Source organism: Mesoplodon densirostris, chromosome 11 (genome assembly GCF_025265405.1).
Source record: "Mesoplodon densirostris isolate mMesDen1 chromosome 11, mMesDen1 primary haplotype, whole genome shotgun sequence".
Classification (NCBI taxonomy): Eukaryota; Metazoa; Chordata; class Mammalia; order Artiodactyla; family Ziphiidae; genus Mesoplodon; species Mesoplodon densirostris.
In genome coordinates this window covers 48,879,539-48,902,510 of record NC_082671.1, presented here as the reverse complement: position 1 = coordinate 48,902,510, position 22,972 = coordinate 48,879,539, and the positions used below count along the sequence as shown (strand labels likewise).

At 40.5% G+C, this 22,972-nt stretch overlaps 1 protein-coding gene across 6 annotated transcripts in view; it reads left to right on the top strand.

The window, feature by feature from the left end:
• Positions 1 to 234: 234 nt before the first annotated feature.
• ATF1 (activating transcription factor 1) overlaps positions 235 to 22,972 on the top strand; it is a 55,083-nt gene continuing 32,345 nt past the window's right edge. For 5 of the 6 annotated variants that reach the window (XM_060111740.1, XM_060111738.1, XM_060111739.1 and 2 more), the window contains exons 1-2: positions 235 to 481; positions 7,539 to 7,637. In XM_060111740.1, coding sequence (XP_059967723.1) covers positions 7,545 to 7,637 — 93 coding nt within the window. In that variant the 5' untranslated portion in view covers positions 235 to 481; positions 7,539 to 7,544. Of the gene's footprint in view, positions 482 to 7,538; positions 7,638 to 22,972 lie in introns of those variants that run through there. The other variant, XM_060111737.1, reaches the window with a different exon arrangement.

Below are 22,972 nucleotides of genomic sequence, written 5' to 3'. Positions count from 1 at the left end.
ACACGTGTGGGAGCAGTGGGGACAGAGCTCCTGAAGCAAAAAGGAACCGCAGGTAACAGTCACGCCCCACTCTCGCCAGAATAACACCTCCCCGATACTAACTCCCCACCCCGGAGTGCCCCGGCACAAGATGGCGTCGCGTCACGTGCGCAACGCGGTGACGTAGGACGGCGGCCCGCAAAGAGGGACGGCCCTAACCTCACCCCCCACGCTTAGTTACTCAGTTTTGCCCCCCTTCTCTCCCCCGCCCCCGGCCTGGTGTAGATCATGCCGCCAGTGGCGGCCCTGACTGCCGAGGAAACGGTAGTTTAGGACAGTTTGCTGTTACGTGACACTGATTCTCCCCGCCCCGCCTGACCCCTGAGAAAGAGGCACGTCCCCGCCAAGTGAGGGGGTGGGGAAGTGGGTAGTGAATTCGGATCCACCTGGGAGGGGGGAGTGGAAGTTCCCGCCCCGGACAGCAGCGAGGCGGCAGCCACAGGTAAGCGGGGGGGCGGGGGTGGGACGGGCTCCCCTGTCCCCGGGCAAGGGGAGGGCGCGGGGGCGCGGCGCTGGCGGGGACACCAAGCCAGGTTGCGCGCCTGGTGGGGGTCGCGCGGGGCGGCCAAGGTGGGGGAGGGGTGCGGAGGGCGCGCGGCGGAAGGGGGAGGGGCTGCCCGCGGTTCCGGTTCTCCTAACTTGGTCCCCGGCGCCCCTTCAGTCGACGGTCTACTCCTTCCTCCTTCTCGCCTGCTGCCCCACCCCCAATGAAAATTAAACCGAAAACCTCCTGCCGCAGGGTGGCTTTCGCCTCTGAAGCCGCCCCTCTGTGGCCCAAGGCGAGCGCCCTCCGTCGAAGGTCTCGGGGTTGGGGCGGGAGCCCCGGGGAGGGCGGCGTGGCCTTGGCCTCCGCGCGTCTTCCGCCGAGCGCGGCCCGAGACCGGTTATCTCCGCCCGGGACCCCGCAGAGCACGCCGGGCGCCCTCGGGGTGCGGGGCCCAGGACGCTTGCTGTGTGGGCAGAGCCAGCCCTTATCCTCTGGGAGCTTCTAGTCGAGTGGGGAGACAGACGGTAGAATAATCACACACACCCTAAACAATCACGGAAAGGTGCAGCCAGCAGGCGAGGAAGGGGATTGTGGAGTGAGAGCTCGTCTGTTTACATCCGGACAGACGATCAAACTGAGCAAACGTTCTCTTTGATTTTCTCCTGTATCACAAAACTAAGCATGGTATTTCTTAGCGTCAGCTACGCCGTGGAGCGTCCTCCTTGATCTCTTTACAGTTATTGTAGATGTTAATCACTAGTTGTTTTGTCAGCTTTTGAGGCGTAATGGGCTAAAATAGTCATTGGGAGCCTTTACGTTTCTGAGGCTTATTCAGCATAGATTTGGCAAGCATCTGTCAAACTGGCCTCGTTTGTACACTATGTTTGCAAAATTCGTTTTATCCTGAAAATTTCATTACCAACAGAAATATGCAGTTTTTTAAATGCTGTTTTTCCTATAGACTTTATAATATGCAGTTTACTCGGTGTCTCAATTAGAATCACTACTGTGTTGCTAAAGACGAGTATGTTAAGTCTATTATTTGCAGTTGTCCTTTAAGGTTCGGCTTCGTCTGTGCTACATCTTGCAGTACTACTGTATCGCCAGTAGGTGGTAGTACCTTCAAAAATGCTTTTTTTTTTTCACATGTCATCCCATTTATACTAATGAATTTTCAGCTCTAAAGTAGGGTGTTGTCTTGTGCCTGAATTTTCCTGTTTCTAAAGCTAGGTTGGAGTAATTGTCTAAAGATATTTTGTTAACCATTATTTCTATCAGTTTTAAGTAGGTAAACCCAACTAAACACATTGATTTATTCAGCAGTAGTAAGTGCAAGGTATTATATTGGGAACAGGATGTGGTCTTTGACTCCCTAGAGCTTGCGTTTTGGTAGGGAGACAGAAAACAGGCCATTACTATACTGTGATAATAAGTGCCATGAAAGGTGGGGGAAGCATGTGCTGTGGGGATACAGCCAAAGCTTCTAGACCAGTTTAAAGGAGTCATGAAAGTTTGCCTGGAAGTATAACACATAGGAATAGGCCGCTTGAAGAGGAATAGTGTTTCTGGCAGACGGAATAGCGTACATGAAAGCCTGAAGGTGAGAGAAAGCGGTGCAGGCACATTTGAAGATCTGAAACAAATTCAGTATGACTAATAGCAATTTTGAGGGGAGATTGTGAGTTGAGTTGTGGAAATGTTGAGCAAGAGACTTCTTGCCCGCAGGCTTCTACATCATCTATAGGTGGAGAAACTTAAGACCCTCTTCATTCATCAGATGAGAAAACTATATTTGTTGATGTTTACTATTTTACTGCATACGTGACAGTCTGCTGGGCACAGAGCATACATTCACAAGATAGAGGCCCTGTTCTTAGGCACCTTAAGACTGGGGAAAACAGACATGCCTGTGAACGCAGTTCAGTATGTTAAGTAACCTCATTAGAAATATCTGCAAGGCACAGTGGAACAAGCATTAAGGAAGGAAGGACCTAGAGCAGTTGGGAACATAATGTTTGGGATGAAACTTTGAAAACGAGGAGTTTGTCAGGTGGACAAGTTGGGGATGTGAAGGTATTCTTGGAAGAGGGACAGTGTGGAATGAAAGAACATGGATTTTGGCTTAAAACAGTTCTGGCTTCAGATCTTGCATTCACATCTTACTGTGAGATCCACAGAAATGGCAATTTCTTTGAGTCTCAATTTACACATCTCTAAAATAGGGAATCCAAAAGCATAATAATAAGGAATCCAGGTGATGATATATAAAGAGCTCTTAGTTTAGTGCCTAGCATATATTCCCTTCTTAACAAGCTTTCTTAAAAGTGCCATGCCTTTACTTTAACATTCTTCATACGTCAGCAGGATCGCAGCCTGCTGTGATTTAGCTCCCCAAATTCATTCCCATTGATGGTACTTTTTTTTTTCTTCTTTCAGTGTTTATTTTATTCATTTGAAATCCAGTTCGATTCTTTTTTCTTTCTTTCTTTTTTTTTTTTTTTTTTGCCACACTGCATGGCTTGCAGGATGTTAGTTCCCCGAACAGGGATTGAACCCTGGGGCCACGGCGGTGAAAGCATCGAGTCCTAACCACTGGACTGCCAGGGAACTCCCCCATTGATGGTACTTTTGAAGCTGTGTTTCACTGCCCACTTGTGATTCTGCCCAACTTGGGATTGTTTCATGTTAAGCTTCCATCTGCTGCCTGGGGCTTACTTTATTTTTACAGAAAATTTATGCATAAAATTCTGTGTTGAGCAAGTTTTTAACAGATTGTTAATCTTAACCTTAAGTTTAGGAATAATAGCTTAAAAAAGTAAGCAAATAAAGGTTACATTCTGATAACATCACTAAAAAAATATGTATGTATTGTTAATAATGAGCCGAAGGTATAAAGGCTGCTTTCATTTTGGAAAAATAACTGATTGGTTAATTCCTCTTTAAAAAAATCATAGAAAATAGGCTGTCTTCTTTTCTGTAGGAAATATAGTTGTAGTAATTGTCCAAAGTGTTATTTGCTGACTGTAGTGGCTTTTACTATGAAATGTCTGATGTTTTGTTGATGATGTTAGTTTCCATTAGATATAAGATTTCTTAATAATATTCTTATGGGGGAAAATCAGTGAGTCACAGTGAAACAAAAGTATAATTTTCAGTAATTTAACAAGGTATTATAAAATCTTTTATAGTTTCTTTCAGTGCTTTAGCATTACATCTTTTTTTTTTCCTCTCTGCTCTATATTCTTATGTCTTCTGAAATGGAGTGTTTAAAAAGGCATTTTCAGTAGCGACAGTATGTAGAAAGTATAAAATTCCATCTTTGATGCTGTCTGTATGTTTAGTCTTTGGGATTACACTTCTCTTAGTGTAGATTAAAAATCACTGCACTCTTCCTAAAGAAGGGACTATATATAGCTTAAAAGCAGTTCAAGAAACAACAAGGGAAACACTAGATGAACTTGTCAAAATTTAAAGTTTTAAAATAATCATAGTTACATCATACTGAAAATATTTGTATCAAAATGAAAGAAATAAAATTTATATGAAGAAATAATATAGGGTAATAAGGAAAACACAAGATCTGATAGATGGATGGACAAATAATATGAACAGAGAGCTCACATAACTAATAGAGAATTAAAGAAATGTAAAACAATATACCATTTTCCATCTATCAGGTTAGTCATGACTAAAAAATTCACGGGACTCCCCTGGCGGTCCCTGGCGGTCCAGCGGTTAAGACTTCACCTTCCAATGCAAGGGGTGCAGGTTCGATCCCTGGTCAGGGACCTAAGATTCCACATGCCTCGGGGCCAAAAACCCAAAACATAAAACAGAAGCAATACTGTAACAAATACAAGAAAGACTTAAAAAAAAAACCCTGAATTCTTAAATAAAAAAAAAAAATTCCCATTGCTTTCTCATGTGCTTCTGGTGGACTATAATTCTTTCAGAAAACCTTAAATATTTATACTCCTTAACCAGGTAATTCTCATTTTTAGAATATATCCTATGGAAATAATTTTAATTACAGAAAAAGCTTTATATACTAAACATATTAATCTCAGTATTGTTTTGTTTGGTAAAAAAATGTGAATTATGTACATTCACTGGATGGACTATTATGTAGCATTTAAATATGTTTCTATTTGAAACCTAGAAAATATTTGTGATAAATGAAAACAGGATACAAAATTGTATGTACAGTATGTTTATGATTTTTTAAAAGTTGTGGAAAGAGAAGACTGAAAAGAAATTAGACAATATTATAATTAAGTTTTTATCATCCTTTTTCTTTCTGTTATATATTTTCCATGTTAGAAAAAAAGGCTAATGACATATTTAGAGGGAAAAGCATTAGAAACACTTTATGTTTGAGGTGATTTTATACCTTTTCTCAATGGCTAAAAACAGTAGCATCAATCCAGAGTTAAGAATGAATTTACTTTCTGCTGTCCAAAAGGGGGAAAAAAAGAGAAGAAAGAATATGCAGGCTTAAACTTCACAATTATTATATTAATGATGCTAAGGGCCAAGTACCTAGTTGCCTGCCCCCCCGCCAAATTCTTTGAATTGTGGTAAAATACACATAAAATAAAATTTACTGTCATAACCATTCTGAAGTATACAATTCAGTAGTGTTAAGTACATTACATTATTGTACCGCCAATATACAGAACTTTTTCATACCCATTAAATAACTACCCATCTCCCCTCCCTCCAGTCCCTATTAACCACCATTCTACTTTGTTTCTATTGGTTTGACTACTAAGTACCTTAAATAAGTGAAAGCATTCAGAATTTGTCTTTTTGTGACTGGTTTATTTTACTTAACATATGTCCACAAAGTTCATTCATGTTGTAGCATGTGTCACGATTTCCTTTCTTTTTTTTTTTTTTTTTTTTTTGCTGTACGCGGGCCTCTCGCTGTTGTGGCCTCTCCCGTTGCGGAGCACAGGCTCCGGACGCGCAGGCTCAGCGGCCATGGCTCACGGGCCCAGCCGCTCCGCGGCATGTGGGATCCTCCCGGACCGGGGCACGAACCCACGTCCCCTGCATCGGCAGGTGGACTCTCAACCACTGCACCACCAGGGAAGCCCACGATTTCCTTTCTTTTTAAAGCTGAATAATATACCATTGTATATGTATATCACATTTTGTTTATTTGTTCATCCACTGATGAATATTTGAGTTGCTTCCACCTTTTAGCTATTGTTAATAATTCTCCTATGCACATAGGTGTACGAATGTCTCTGTAAGACCCTGCTTTCAATTCTTTTGGATATACACCAAAAAATGGGATTGCTGGATCATATAGTAATTCTATCTTTAATTTTTTGGGTTACCACCATATTGTTCTCCATAGCGACCGCACCACTCTACACTCCCAACCACAGTGCACAAATGTTCCAGTTTCTCCACATCATTGCTAACACTTATTTTGTTTTTTTAAAAAAATATATTAACCAACCTAATGGGTGTGAGGTGATATCTTAATGTAGTTTTGATTTGCATTCCCCTAATAATTAGTGAAATTGAGCATCTTTTCATTTGTTTGCTGGCTGGCCCTCTCTCTTTTTATGTCTTTTCACATAATTAGAAAAACCTTAAATTCTACCCAAATCTTCTACCAGCCTCTTTCTAAGTGGTTCTCCTATTTGACATATTCCATCTCTCATAACCCATTTATTCTCATTCTTACCCAGCCTACATGTCCTGCAATTGATTATCTAGAATCATCTAGATCTTTAGAAACTCCTTAGTTATGGTTTCATTTATTTATTTATTCTTTTCAACCTTTGCTTAATAAGTTCTCTATATTAAACTATGTATACAATTAGAAACTGTTCCCTAGGGGACTTCCCTGGCAGTCCAGTGGTTAAGACTCTGCACTTCCACTGCAGGGGGCACAGGTTCAATCCCTGGTCGGGAACTAAGATCCCACATGTTACACGGCCAAAAAAAGAAAAGAAAAGACACTGTTCCCTAGACTGTAGTAAAGAATGCTTGGGCTTCCCTGATGGTTAAGAATCCACCTGCCAATGCAGGGGACACAGGTTCGAGCCCTGGTCCGGGAAGATCCCACATGCCATGGAGCAACTAAGCCCATGCGCCACAACTACTGAGCCTGTGCTCTAGAGCCCGTGAGCCACAACTGCTGAGCCCATATGCCACAACTACTGAGCCTGCGCTCTAAAGCCTGTGCTCCGCAACAAGAGAAGCCACCACAATGAGAAGCCCGTGCACCACAACGAAGAGTAGCACCTGCTCGCTGCAACTAGAGAAAGCCCCCATGCAGGAATGAAGACCCAAGGAAGCAAAAATTAAATTTAAAAAAAGAAAAAAATTTTTTTATTTAAAGAAAAAAAAAGAAAAGAATGCTTGTGTTCCTGCACAGAAGACTATCTTATGTATACCATTTATTAAATTTAAACATGTTCATATGGATCAAAATTCAAAAAATTTAAAGGAATATGGAAGGAAAATCTCTTTTCTCTCTCTGTACCATAGCTACCAGTTCTCTTCCATGGAGGTAACCCAGTTACCATTTTTTAAGCAACTATAGAGTATACTATCCATATTCTGAAGCTTTTTTTTTTTTCTTTTTTGCGGTACGTGGGCCTCTCACTGTTGTGGCCTCTCCCGTTGCGGAGCGCAGGCTCAGCGGCCATGGCTCACGGGCCTAGCCGCTCTGTGGCATATGGTATCTTCCCGGACTGGGGCACGAACCCGCGTCCCCCACATCGGCAGGCGAACTTGAAACCACTGCACCACCAGGGAAGCCCTGTAGCACTTTTTATTTGCCATTTTAAAAGGTCTTATCATAGGTCACTACACATGCAGAGCGAAAGTGTGAAAACATGAATCTGGATAAATTGAGCTCAGCCCTTAGTATAGAAAAGCCCTGTCTTGTTACTCTTAAAAAGTATGCATGTTAAGAAAAGAAATGTCTTAAGATTTTTTGAAAATGAAGTTAGAAAGCATCTTTTAACTTTTTTTTTCCCCCTTACAGTTGATTATGGAAGATTCTCACAAGAATAACGCTTCAGAGACAGCACCTCAGTCTGGTTCAACAGCTCAGGGAGCTCATATTTCTCATATTCCTCAACAGGTAAGGCAGGAACCAGCCAAAACATTGAGCTAGTTAGGAATATTTGTTATGCAGATTAATCTGTTGTTTCAGATCACCAATTACTAACGTTCAAAAAAAGAACCAAGCAAAAGAGAAAAAAAAACCTGTAAAATGTTGAAATGTATGGAAGGAAGGAATGTCTGATTTAAATATCTTGTCAAGATCATTCAGTTTTGTTTTCTGTTATACAAAGCATATTTAGTGTTTTAACATGTATATACTTCTCAAAACTTGGGGAGGTAGAGTTCATTTTATGCGGTACATGATTATTTTAGATTTTTTTTCAGACTACTTTTGTTGCTGCATAAGAAAAATGAAAAATTATTTGGCCCTTTGGGCTGACTTGAAATAGAGACTAATAGTTTCAGGAGGCAAACCATCTTCAGTTCAACAGATGTATTGTGGATATAAAGGAAATATTTTTGCTGAACTGGAAAATAGGCATATTCATTAGAGAATTTAAGTTGACAGACATGCATATTGCAGAACTGATGATATTTTTAAAATTTCAAATAGTCTAATCCATGCACCTGACCCACTTCAGGGAAAACAACTGAAACTATGTATTGCCAGTGACAGGATTTGAACTTTCAAGTAAAAATTAGAATTTTGGATAACTTGTATTCACCATTGTGAACTTGACAGCTTCCCAGTAGCTACCAACTTTTTCGTTACAAAATTGTGTTACAAAATCATGCATGGTATAAGATCCATTCAGAATGCAAGATACACCAATGGATTTTAATGTTAACAGAACATACAGAGTTCAAATTGTACATTGCAGACAACCTTTAAGAAACTACAACCTGTCAAGTTTTAATGTGGTTTCAAAGGAGAATATCCATAGTTATCTGAAAAAACAATTAAAACACCCCTCCCTTTTCTGACTACATACCTGAGTGAGGCCAGACTTTCTTCATATACCTCAGCAAAACAACATATGGCAAATATTTAATGTAGAAGCAGATAAGAGAATTCAACTGTTTTCTATTAACTCAAACATTAAGGAGATTTGCAGAAATGTAAAACAGTGTCATGTCTCTCATGAATTTGGGGGGGGATATTTAGTCATGTTAGTGAAAATATATCATTTATGTTAACATGTAATGGATTTATGATTGTTTTTATTTTTTATAAATTTATTTATTTTATTTATTTTATTTTTGGCTGTGCTGGGTCTTCGTTGCTGCACGCGGGCTTTCTCTATTTGCTGTTTTTAAATGAACTGTTAAATAGTTTTTAAATTTCTGTTTAAATTTTAAATGTAAGTATTAGATTAGAAACTGACATAAATGAAATTTCTTTGGGGTCCTTAGTAATTTTTAAGAGTATAAAAGGGTCTTGAGATGAAAAAGTTTGAGAACCAAGCAACTAAAGGATTAATCCTTCAAGCTTGATGCATCCTTCTCTGTTATTTGGCTACATCTGTGAAGAATAATGATATCTTCCCTAGATGGTACTGGAAAAACAATGATAGAGTCTTTCATTTACCTTCTGTTAATAGGGCCCTTCACAGAAATGTTTTAATTCAGTTGGCTTACTTACACATTTCAGTTGTTTTGGTTAGATGTGAATGTTTTCCAGGTTTCCTCAGAAGCATATTTATAGAGATAGAATAAGTACATCTCTAGGTGGTAAATAATTTTATAGTGATTTTTAAAAATAATGTCACTGACTTGCTATCCAAATTCTTGTGGCTTGACTGCTTTATTAGACTCTAACTTCTATAAGGGAAAAGTATCTAATAACAGTAATATTTATTTAGTCATTCAGTATAAGGTGGGGATATAACAGTGAACAGTAGTTTCAGCTCTCATGGAACATACATTCTAGTGTTGGGGAGAATAAAATATATCAGTTCGTAATATGTGCTGTGGAGGCTGATAAAGCAGGGTAGGAGGAATAGGGGGTTGTTGATGGGGATGGGGACTTGCCTTTTTATGTAAGGTGGTCTGAGAAGTCATATCTGTGGAAATACCTCTTCAATTATATGGACCAACAGCTGTAAACTCTGAGACTGATATGTGCTTGGCATGGTTAAGGAACAGCAGGGCAGCCAGTGTGGTAGGAGAGGGATGAATGAGGGGAGAGGGATACAAGATGAGGCAGAGAGGTTTGGGATGGCAGGGGAGAGTGCCAGATAATGTAGGCCTTGTATGCCACTGTAAGATTTCTGGCTTTTAATCTGGGTGAGATAAGGAACCTGGGAGTGGTTTTTGAGTAAAAACGTGATTTGACTGATATTTTACAGAGAAAGCACTTTGATATTTTAATAGGATTACTCTGGCTGCTTTGTGGAGTGGAAGCAGGAAAACCAGTTAGGAGGCTGTTACATTGATTGTGCATGAGACAAAAGTGGCTTGGACCAAGGTGGTACTAGTGGTGGTGGTGAGATAAAGTTAGATTCTGGATATAATTTGGTTGTGAAGTCAACAGTGTTTGCTTTTTAAAAAAAAAAAAATTATTTATTTATTTATTTATTTGGTTTCACCAGGTCTTATTTGCGGCAGGCGGGTTCCTTAGTTGTGGCATGCGAACTCTTAGTTGCAGCATGCATGTGGGATGATCTAGTTCCCTGACCAGGGATCGAACCTGTGTCCCCTGCATTGGGAGCACAGAGTCTTATCCACTTTACCACCAAGGAAGTCCCCCAGTGTTTGCTTTTGGATTGGATGTGGGTTTAGAGGGAAAAAGGAGTCAAGATTGACTCTACAGTTTTTGACTTGAATAACAGTAAGAATAGAGTTGCTATTTACTGAGATGGACAACATTGGTGCATTTTTTTTGGGGGGGGGGAGATGTTGGCAATCAGAAATTTAGCTTTTGGGCATGTTAAATTTATGATACTATATTTGTTAGTTTTCTTTGCTGCAAAACAAATTACCACAAATTTAGTGGCTTAAAACAATACAACACACATTTATTATCCTAGAATTTCTGTCTTAGTTGGGTTCTGTGCTTCAGAGTTTCACAAGCTGCAATCAAGATGTTGGCTAGGGCTGGCTTCTTATCTGGAGACTAGAATGGAGAAGAATTCACTTCTAAGCTCACTCAGGTTGTTGGCAGAATTCATTTTATTGCAGCTGTAGGACTGAGAACTTTAATTTTTTTTAGCTGGAGGCCACCCTCAGCTCTTAGAGGTCTCCTGCAATTCACTGCCACCTGGCCCTCTCCAATAAGTAGTTCACAACATGGCAGCCTGCTACTTTAAGTTCAGCAGGAGAGTGAGAGTGAGTCTGCTGACAAGACAGAGTCTTATATAATATAACATAATCAAGGGAATGATATCCCATTCCTTAGCCATGAAATGTGACATAATCACAGCGATGACGTCCGATCATCTTTGCCTTATTCTGTTGGTTAGAAGCAAGCCACAGATCCCTCCCGCACTCAAGGGGAGAGGATTACACAAAGGCATGAACACCAGAAGGTGGGGACCATAGGGGCCACCTTAGAATTTGTCTGCCAAATCATACAAGTAGATTTGTCCAATAGGTAGTTGGATATATATGGTCTGGAGTCCAGGGGAGAGGTCCAGACTGGAAATATAAATTTAGGCATTCTAGATATATAGGTGGTATTTAAACTCACTGGGTGATTTCTGGCTTCCATTTAGGATGTAGAAAGCTGGAAAGCATATTGCTCCCACTGTAAAACAAGAGTAAGCTATAATATACAAAAATCATAATTTCTTTTGACACATTAGTAGTGGCATGTGGGCATGGCTCACCATAGCAATAGCAGAGCACAGGAAGAAGGCAGGGCTGTCATACAGGGGGAAATAAGAATTTAGCTAAATTGAGGCTTCACTGGTGGCACAGTGGTTAAGAATCCGCCTGCCAATGCAGGGGACACGGGTTCGAGCCCTGGTCCAGGAAGATCCCACATGCCGCGGAGCAACTAAGCCCGAGAGCCACAACTACTGAAGCCCACGCGCCTAGAGCCCATATTCCACAACAAGAGAAGCCACCGCAATGAGAAGCCTGTGCACCGCAACGAAGAGTAGCCCCCGCTCACCACAACTAGAGAAAGTCCGTGGGCAGCAACGAAGACCCAATGCAGCCAAAAATAAAAATAAATAAAATAGATACAACATTAAAGAAACTAAAAATGGTCAAAAAAAGAGAAGAACTTAGCTAAATTTTTATTGAATTGCTAAAGTCTAAGTGTAGGCTAGTATGAGAATATAGAACCCTTGGGAGCTGCAGACACAGGGTAGGTAACACCCACTCCAGGGATCTCCAAGAGCTGCTCATGAGAAAGATTAGGGGAAGCAAGGGAGACAAGAGAAAGCCTCTCTAGGTGGTACAGGCCTGCCTGGACCCTTCTCCCCTGTGGAAAAGAGCTTTAATCCACTGGGGGAAGGGAATAAACCCCATTTTCCAGTGTGGGTGGGAGAAGTGAAAAGAAAAAGAAAATCCATAAACCCTGAGGGAAGGGCAGAAAACTTTCCTGGGTTCAGACCATTAGTTTTCCTACTACTTGGAGAAAGCCCTATCCCCTGAGACTGAGACTAGGCCAGGATAACAGAGCAACTTCTCTGTCTCCCCTCAGCTCCTCCAGCAAGTAAAGCAATAGCAATTTATCCCTGGGGAAGGCTAAGAGTATGGAGAGACACTCTGGGTCAGGTGCACAGAGAAAGCCTAAAGCTGAGGGTGGAGCAAGATCACTGAGAAAAACCCTCTGGCAAACCAGGCCCCACCCTAAGCAGAAGGTCACACTAGAGGAATTTAGAGCCGGTAGTGTACTTAAGGTAATCATAACAAAACCCAAACCCTGCTCAATTCCTGAATAGATTGATTCATCCCTCCCCCAGCCACCACCTGCACTAAAAGCCTAGTAGAAGTAGTGAAGAACTACCACGCCATTTTTAGGCGTGAATACTGTTTCCTCAGTCTCTACTATCTTACACATGATGTCCATCATTCAGGCAAAAATTATGAAGCACATACAAAAAAGCAAGGAAATAATCACCCACTGTCAAAAGTAAAAATGATCAGTAGACTCAGGATGACTCAGTTGTTAGAAGTATCAAATAGTGAATTTAAAATAATAATAATATATTAAAGGCTATAGTGGAAAAAGTGGACAACATGTATGAACGGGAGGTAAATTTCAGCAGAGGAATAGAAACTGTATGAAAGAGTCAAATGGAAATGCTAGAAATAAAAATTGTGACATAGATGAATTATGTTTTGGGGCTTATTAGTAGCCTTGACACAGCTGAGGAAAGAATCAGTGAACTTGAAGATAGGCCAAGAAAAATTATCCAAACTGAAAAAAGAAAAAAAAGTGGGGAGAAAAACAGAACAGAGCATCTGAGAGCTGTGGCACAATATCTAAATATTTAACATAAGTGTAATTAAAGTCATGGGACTACATGACATTACTGGGGGTGAGTGTAGTCAGAGATGAGATCAATGGATTTGACTCTGGGACTTTCCAACATTTGGGGTTTGGGGAGATTGAAGAGGGATGGCCAAAGCAGTAAAAAAAATCAAGAGAAATCGGGATCATGGAAATGAGGAACGAGGTGATGATCAACTATGTAAAATGCTGCTGGTAGGTCAAATGAGGAGTAACAGTAACTATTATATAGTCGATCTTCATTATTCAAGGATTTTTTTTTTTTTTTTTGGCCGCACCTTATGGCATGCAGGATCCTATTTCCCCGACCAGGGATCAAACCTGTACCCCCTGCAGTGGAAATGTGCAGTCTTAACCACTGGACTGCCAGGAAAGTCCCTCAAGGATTCTGTATTTGCAAATTCACCTACTTGATAAAATTCATTTGTAACCCCCAAATCAGTACGCACTCTTGTGGTCATTAGTGGACATGTGTGGAGTAGTGAAAAATTTGAGTCACTTTCTCAGTTGAGGTCGAACAGTGCAATACTCTGTCTTACAATTTTAGGTCTCATACTATAAACAATTCTCCTTTTTGTGGTCTAGTTAGTGCCGTGTTTTTCACATTACTGTGCTTTTTGTTGGTGATGTTGCTGTTTAAAATGGCCTCTAAGCATGGTGCTTAAGTGTTAAGTGCAAGAAGGCTGTGATGTACCTTATGTAGAAAATACATGTGTTCGATAAGTTTCATTCAGGTGTGACTTGTAGTGCTGTTGACCATAAGTTCAATGTTAATGAATTAACAGTACTATATTCCAGACTACCAAAATAAAGCTAATGTTGCAATAAAACAAGTCACACAAATTTTTCGTTTTCCACTACATATAAAAGTTATGTTTATACTATATTGTAGTCTATTAAAATGTGCCATAGGGCTCCCCTGGTGGCGTAGTGGTTGAGAATCTGCCTGCCAGTGCAGGGGACACGGGTTCGAGCCCTTGTCTGGGAAGATCCCACATGCCGCAGAGCAACTAGGCCCGTGAGCCACAACTACTAAGCCTGAGAGTCTGGAGCCTGTGCTCCTCAACAAGAGAGGCCACGACAGTGAGAGGCCCGCGCACCGCGATGAAGAGTGGCCCCCCCCCGCTCACCGCAACTAGAGAAAGCCCTTGCACAGAAACGAAGACCCAACACAGCCATAAATAAATAGATAGATAAATAGATAAATAGATAGATAGCAAGCCATAGCATTCTGTCTAAACAATGTACATACTTTAATTAGAAAATACTTTATTGCTGGAATTCCCTGCTGGTCCAGCTTTCACTGCTCAGGGCGGGCCTGGGTTCAATACCTGGTCAGGGAACTAAGATCCCACAAGCCATGAGGCCAAGGGAAAAAAAAACCTTTATTCCTAAAAAGTGCTAATTTTTGTGCCTTCAGTGAGACTTGCTCTATGCAAGGTTGCCACAGACCTTCAATTTGTAAAAAATGCAGTATCTGCAAAGCACAATAAAGTGAAGTGCAATAAAACAAGGTATGCCTGTATTAAATAAGGTGTCTTTAAACAGAAACACACTTAAAACAAGGTTATATGTTGACCAGTTGATGAAAATATTGTGCCCAGAGGCTTGCAGCAACCTAACCCTGTATTTCCCCAGGAACAATGGTTTAGCATTTGCTAATTCAGTGTACATGGCAGCTTTATAGAACATAACCACAGATAACAAGAGTTGACTGTATTTGGCAACATGGAGTTAGTTCATTGACAACCTTGACAAGAACTGTTTTCAGTCGAAGTGGGGATAAAAATCTAATTAGATCTAAGAGAACATGGGAAAAAGAAAAGGGGAGAGAAAATAAGGAGAGGAGTTTTGCTGCAAAGGGATCTACAAAATGAAGTTGCTGGAGGGGGTTTTATAAGTCATGGAAGTTTTATTTTTATTACTTTTTATGATGGGAGGAATTAACAGCCTGTCTATATACCAGTGGGAGTGATGCAGTAATATTTGATGACACAGGACATATAGAAGGGACAATCTGGGATGATGTCCTTCAGGAGGGGCGGGGATGAGCATTAGTCTGCAAGTGGAAAAATTTATTTTACATGAGCATAGGTACCTCATTCATAATAAGAAAGCAAGCAAATACAGGTTAGGTAGGTAGATTGGGGATGAGGTACTCTGAAAGTTTTCTTTTGATAACTTCTTTTTCAGTCAGATAAAATGTTTTGAGAACGTAAGTGGACTAGGGATATATAGTAGGATTGTTGGAGAGCATTAACAGTCCACTTGAGGTTACTGATCATGAACTTAAAGTGTGACCATTAAGTTCAGTTGTGTGTCTTTCTCCAGTCAGATTCAGGTACTTGCATACACGTTACAGGCATAGAGTATGTGAGTTAACAGGTTGCTGTTTAGTCCAGAGACTACAGTGAAGCAAAAAAAGACAAGGACATTGAAGGTTATGTGATACAGTGATTATAATGCTGGACCATGGAATTTAAGCTGTATAAGGAAGAAGTGGGGACTTGGTGGGGTCAAGAGCAGGGAAAAGATAGTAGACTCGATGGATTATAAGTTCCTATGGAGTCCAAGAGGTAGTAGAGGTAGTGAGTTGGAAGTAGGTGGTACTCAGAGAGAGGGATACTTGAATTTGAGATTATTGGGGGGGGGGGTTATTGGTAATGATAAAGTTTAGGTAAGTAGTTCTCAACTGGAGTGGTACTGCTTCCCCACTGAGATGTCTAGAAATATGTAGGGGGGTAGGGATGGGGGTTGCCACTGGCATTTAATGGGCAATTTAGAGATGCTAAATGTTTTTCATTGAGCAGGATATTCCTGCACGTGGAAGAATTGTCCTGCCCCAAATGCCTGTTTAGAAACCCTGTAGGGTATGACAATGGGAGTGGGTGGCCGAGAAGGGTAGAAGACAGGGCTTTGGAGGAGAGGAATCAAAAACTGGCCCAGGCATGGAAGGATACTGGATGTTGCACACTGAGATCACCACAAATTATATCAGGAATAGTATTGGAGAGAAAAGAGTGATCCTGGGGCTAAAGTCTTAAAGAAATGAGGGGACATGACTGCCACAATGACAGTCTACTGATCTGATTCTCAAAGTTGGGAGTTTTCAGGTAGAACTTGGGACAGTGGCCTGGAAGTAGCAATGAAGAGCAAAGGAAATACCCACTCTGTCTGTAGGCTCATGTTATGAGTGCAGGAGAGAGGCAGTGTTCTCCAGAGGAGAGCAGAGGTTCAATTATGGCAAGAAGGTGAAGGGGAGGGACTCAGTACTTGATGAATTTCATTTAATTACAAAGTATATATAGATTGAGAGGCAGCCTTGCTTAAGACCTGGTCTGAATCCTGGTTTTGTCATTTAGTGACTCTGGAACATTGACTAAGTCACTTAACTTATTTATTAAATCACTTTTTAAAAAAAATTCGTTTTATTTATTTATTTTTGGCTGCGTTGAGTCTTCGTTGCTGCACACAGGCTTTTCTCTAGTTGCGGCGAGTGGGGGCTACTCTTCCTTGCGGTGCACAGGCTTCTTATTACAGTGGCTTCTCTTGTTGCAGAACATGGGCTCTAGGTGTGTGGGCTTCAGTAGTTGTGGCACGTGGGCTCTGTAGTTGCAGCTCGTAGGCTTTAGAACACAGGCTCAGTAGTTGTGGCACATGGGCTTAGTTGCTCCGAGGCATGTGGGATCTTCCCAGACCAGGGATCGAACCCGTGTCCCCTACATTGGCAGGCGGATTCTTAACCACTTCGCCACCAGGGAAGTCCCCACTTAACTTATTTAGACTTGATGTTCAGCATCTGGAAATAAAGGTATCGGACTTGTTGATCTGTAAAGTCTTTTCCAGCTCCTAACTTTCAGTAATTCTCATACCGTAGAGAAATTTGTGTACTTTAACTGTGTGTGAATGGGGAAAACAATGTTGATAGTAATAGGTAACATTTATTGAGTATCCACTGTGTGCCAAGTGTATTGTAAGCATTTTACATGTTTTAATGCCTTCAAACCTCTTACCAACCTACTGTGCTTTTCTAATACCCATTTTAGAGGTCACACAACTTGGAAGGCTAGAGACATGATTTGAATTCCAGCAGTTTGACTCTCTCACAGCTTGGGTTTCCTGAGAAGCAGACAATGCGATGGACATTAGCATGCAGGAGGTTTATTAGGAGGTCCTCTTGGGATTGCCACCTGTGGAAGGGAAAGAAAGGAATAGAGGACACAGGATTGAACAGAGGGAAAAGCTGGACTTTGATTCAGTCTCCATGAAGACCTCAACTGACCCTATAGGGAGATTTGAAGCTGAGATAGCTCTTCAGAATTGGGGTAAGGGACCAGCCAGGGCTTTATATTCCTGCATGCACCAGGCACTGGATCTTGACTGACCTGGGAAGGGGTACGTGTGACCTCAGGCAGAGTAACTCTCATCAGCCAGGGCAATTCCAAAGAGGGCTGACAACTGAGCACTGTCAGCAGCTGTCTTCCAGCAGCTGGGGAATAAGTCTTTTATCAGAGAAAAGGGGATCTGGCTGTTGCATCATGGTGTCCACTACAACTGCAGACTTTATAATCACCACAGTCCTTTGTTGCCTCCAGGCAGTAGATGATGATAAATGAGGATAATTTAAGAAATTAACAAATAGGCTTGGCTCCAGAACACTTTTAAAACAGATTGATTTTCATTCCATTCATATTTTTGACATGAGAATTTAGCCCAAGGGTTCATCCAGGGATAAGCTAAGAATGTGTGTGTGCACGTGCGCACGGGAGCCAGTGTTTTTGGTAATCCTTTCTTACCTGGTGATTATCTGTCTAATGTTTTGGATGTGCTTGGTCATATTGATTTTACTTTTTAGAAAAGAAAGGTTCTTCTATAGAGAGTTAGAAATCTAGGTGAATTTATTTCGATGTTTCCAGTATGAATCATATGGGGAATAGAAGGATAATTTTTCTTTTTCATTTGCTTAATAGGGTCTTTCACAGAGCTAAAGGTTTTAAATTTTGATTAGGTCCAATTTATAAATTTTTCCTTTTATGGATTGTGCTGATGTTATCTAAGAGCTCTTTGCCTAGAACTAAATCTCAAAGATTTTTTTCCCTGTTTCTTCCTAAAAGTTTTAAAGTTTTATGTTTTACATTTAAGTCCACAATTCATTTTAAGGTAATTTTTGTATAGATTTGAGGGGTTTTGTTATGTATGTACAATTGCTACAGCACCATTTGTTGAAAAGAGTATCTCTCCTCCACGGAATTGCTTTTGCACCTTTGTTGGAATCATTTGGGCATATTTGTCTATTTCTGAGTTCTCTGTTATGTTCCACTGATCTATATGTCTGTCCCTCTGTCAGTGCCACACTGTCTTACCATGTAATAGTAAGCCCTAACATCAGGAAGATGATTCCTCACATTTTATTCTTCTTTTTCAAAATTGTTTTGGCTATTTTAGGTCTTTTTCCTTTCCATATAAATTTTGGAATAAGCTTATCTATGTCTGCAAACCTGTAGATCAGTTTGGGGAGAAATGACATCTTGTTGACTCTTCCAGTCCTCGAATATAGTAAATCTCTCCAGTTAACTCAATCTCCTTTGATTTCTTTCCGTAGCATATTGTCATTTTCAACATACAGATCCCATACGTGTTTCGTTAGACTTATACCTAAGTATTTCATTTTCTTTGGAGCAGTTGTAAATAATATTGCATATTTTCTTTGGAGCTATTGTAGATGATATTGTGTTAATTTTGATTTCACTTGTTTGTTGTAAGGACATAGAAATGCAGTTGATTTTTGTTTATTGATCTTGTACCTTGCAACATTGCTGAACTCACTTATTAGTTCTAGGAGGGATGATTTGGGGCTTTTTGTTTGTTTTTAATATTCCTTAGGATTTTTAACGTATAGTCATGTCATCTGCAAATAGAGTTGGTTTTATTTCTTTTCCAATCTGTATGCGCTTTCTTTTTCTTGCCTTATTGCACTGGCTAGAACTTCCAGAATTATTTTGAATAGAGTGGTGAAAATGGACATCCTTTCATTGTTCCCAGTTTCAAAGGGAAAGCATTCATTCTTTCATCATTAAACCTGACATTAGCTGTAAGTCTTTTATAGATGCTCTTTGTGAGTTTGAGGAAGTTCCCTTCTATTCCTAGTTTTCTGAGAGGTTTTTTGTTTTTTTATTTTTCCCATGAAATGATGTTAGATTATCAGATGGCTTTTTCTGTATCAATTGGTGTGATCATGTGATTTTATAACTGGAAGTTTGTACGTCTTGATCCCCTTCATCTATTTTGCCCAACCTTTCATTCCCCACCCTGTGGCAAACCTGTTTGTTCTCCTCTATCTGAGTCTGTATCTTTTGTTTGTTCATTTTATTTGTTTTTATAGATTCCACATGTAAGTAAAATCATATAGTATTTGTTTTTCTCTGTCTCACTTCACTTAGCATAATACCCTCTAGATCCATCCATGTTGTTGCAAATGGCAAGATTTCATTCTTTTTTATGGCTAATATTCCAGTGCGTGCATGCGTGTGGTGTGTGTACACGTACGTACCTCATCTTCTTTATCCATTCATCTATCAAAGGACACTTAGGTTGCTTCCATATATGTCTTGGCTGTTGTAAATAATGCTGCCATCAACATAGGGGTGCATATTTCTTTTTGAACTAGTGTTTTTGTTCTCTTTGGGTAAATACCCAGAAGTGGAATTGCTGGGCCGTATGGTAGTCCTATTTTTAATTTTTTGAGGAACCTCCATACTGCTTTCCATTGTGTTTGTACCTATTTACATTCTCAACAACAGTGCATGAGGGTTCCCCCTTTCCTTACATCCTTGCCAACACTTGTTATTTGTTGTCTTTTTGATGATAGCCATTCTGATAGATGTGAGGTGATATCTCATTGTGGTTTTGGTTTGCATTTCCCTAATGATTAGTGATATTGAGCATCTTTGCATGTGTCTCTTGGCAATCCTGTATGTCTTTTTGGGGAAAATGTCTATTCTGGTCTTCTGCCTATTTTAAAATTTGGATTGTTTGGGGGTTTTTTGGTATTGAGTTGTATGAGTTCTTACTATATTTTGGATATTAACTCCTTATTGGATATATCATTTGCAAATATCTTCTCCCATTTAGTAGGTTGCCTTTTTTTTTAGTTTATTTATTTTTGGCTGCACTGGGTCTTCATTGCTGCACGCAGGATTTCTCTAGTTGTGGATAGTGGGGGCTACTTACTCTTCATTGTGGTGTGTGGGCTTCTCATTGCAGTGGCTTCTCTTGTTGTGGAGCACAGGCTCTAGGCACATGGGCTTCAGTAGTTGTGGCACACAGGCTCAGTAGTTGTGGCTCACAGGCTTTAGAGCTCAGGTTCAGTAGTTGTGGCGCATGGGCTTAGTTGCTCCACGGCATGTGGGATCTTCCCGGACCAGGGCTTGAACCCGTGTCCCCTGCATTGGCAGGTGGATTCTTAACCACTGTGCACCAGGGAAGTCCGGCCTTTTTGTTTTGATGATATTGTCTTTCGCTGTGCAAAAGTATTTAAGTTTGATGAAGTACCATTTATTTATTTTTGCTTTTGTTGCCCGTGCCTGAGGAGACAGATCCAAAAAAATATTACTAAGACCAATGTCAGAGTTTACTGTCTCTTTTCCTCTAGGAGTTTTACGGTTTCAGATCTTGCACTTAGGTCTAATCTGTTTTTTTAGTTTTGTATATGGTGTAAGAAAGTGGTTCACTTGCATTCTTTCATTTTGAAAGCAGATTAAGAGTTATGAACAGCTTAGATTTTTTCTTCATCTATCCATTTATTTTGCAGTGTGAAATGAGATATTTTGTTTTAATGGAATGACTCTTAGCTTGAGAAAGTATGAGAAAATGTATTTATAAGGAATAGCTAATTTCTTCAGTGGGATGTGAGAGCAGATATAATTTACAAATATCATGCTATAATAAAATTTTACCTATAGTAGACATTAGATACATCACAGTTATTATAGTAACTGTGTCTGTATTGTTAATAATACTCTGGACTTGGCCTATGGAACTATTAGATTAGAGCCCCAAATTACGGAAAGTAATGACTGAACTAATAGACCAAAAGGTTCATAATTTTGTTTGTTTGTTTGTTTTTTTGTTTTTGCGGTATGCGGGCCTCTCACTGTTGTGGCCTCCCCCGTTGCGGAGCACAGGCTCCGGACGCACAGGCTCCGGACGCGCAGGCTCAGCGGCCATGGCTCACGGGCCCAGCCGCTCCGCGGCATATGGGATCCTCCCAGACCGGGGCACGAACCCGTATCCCCTGCATCGGCAGGCGGACTCTCAACCACTTGCGCCACCAGGGAGGCCCAGGTTCATAATTTTAATCAGTGTATATGGAGGGATTTAACATGAGAGGTCTCATTTAACAGTCTGTGGTAAGAGATGAATGTTCCTCAGAATAGAGTGAATGTTCTCATCTACGACTGAAGTATAGTACGTAGTGGCAAAATAGTATTGTAATGTGTTGATAGACTTAGTGAGGTGACTGAAAATGTCTGAATGTTGGAAACCCAAGAGGTCTTGAGTATACATGAGCTTTTTCAAAGCAAATATGAGTACACACAGTAGCATTCTCTGTTGATGAAGGAGGTTTTTGTGGTAAAAGGACTAAGAAGAACAATTCAACCTTAGAAGAAACTTTGGTACATTATATCACATACAACTATTTGGAGGAAACATGACCAGCAAGTTTCTATCATTAAGGGTAATAAGACTCCAACTTTGGTGAATTCGTTAAAAAAAAAAATACTGAGTTTCAGGGAATTCCCTGGCAGTCCAGTGGTTAGGACTCTGCGCTTCCACTGCAGGGGGCATGGGTTCAATCCCTGGTCGGGGAACTAAGATCCCACATGCCATGCAGTGCAGCCAAAAAAAAAAAAAAAAAACTGAGTTTGTATCTCAGAATTTTCATACTAAGTGCATTTTTCTAAGTAATGATATAATTTTGAGTACTTTTTTTCTTTTTGGCTGCGCCATACAGCTTGAAGGATCTTAGTTCCCCCACCGGGGATTGAACCCAGGCCCCGGCAGTGAAAACACCGAGTCCTAATCACTGGACTGCCAGGGAATTCCCTGTTTTTTTCTTGAGAAGCAATTTTGTGGTTTCTTGATATCTCTTCCCATGAAATAATAGAATGTGTGTGGTTTTGGTCACAAAATTAATAAATTAGAAACTAATTTGCAATATAACTTTGCTATCATAGAATCTATGATAAATTTTTAAAAATGTTTAGTGTGCTCTTGAAAAGAAGGTATATTCTGCATTTAGATGCAGAGTTCTGTGTATTTATTAGTTCAGCTTTGTTGGTCATGTTGTTAAATCTTCTGCATCTTTATCACTTTTTGTCTGTTCTATGACTAATTTGAGAGCATTGCATTAATCTTCCATTATAATTGTGGACTGATTTCACCTAGTGGTCCTTCAGTTTATGCTGTGTGATTGAAAGTGTGCTATGAGGCTATGTTTTTAAATGCAGATTTTATTTTATGTATTTATTTTTAAAGAGTTCTACTGGGTTTGGGTTTGTTTGTTTGTTTTTTGGCTGTGTTGGGTCTTTGTTGCTGCGTACGGGCTTTCTCTAGTTGTGGCGAGCAGGGGCTACTCTTCGTTGTGGTGCATGGGCTTCTCATTACGGTGCCTTTTCTTGTTGTGGAGCACAGGCTCGAGGCTCATGGGCTTCAGTAGTTGCAGCGCACGGGCTTAGTTGCTCCACAGCCTGTGGGATCTTCCTGGACCAGGGCTCGAACCCGTGTCCCCTGCATTGGCAGGAGGATTCTTAACCACTGCACCACCAGGGAAGTCCCTAGATTTTAAAATTGTATATTCCTGGAGAATTGTCCCTTTTGTGTCTTTATTTCTAGAAATGCTTTTTACTTTAGAGTCTAATTTGATACTAATTTGGCTTTAACTTAGT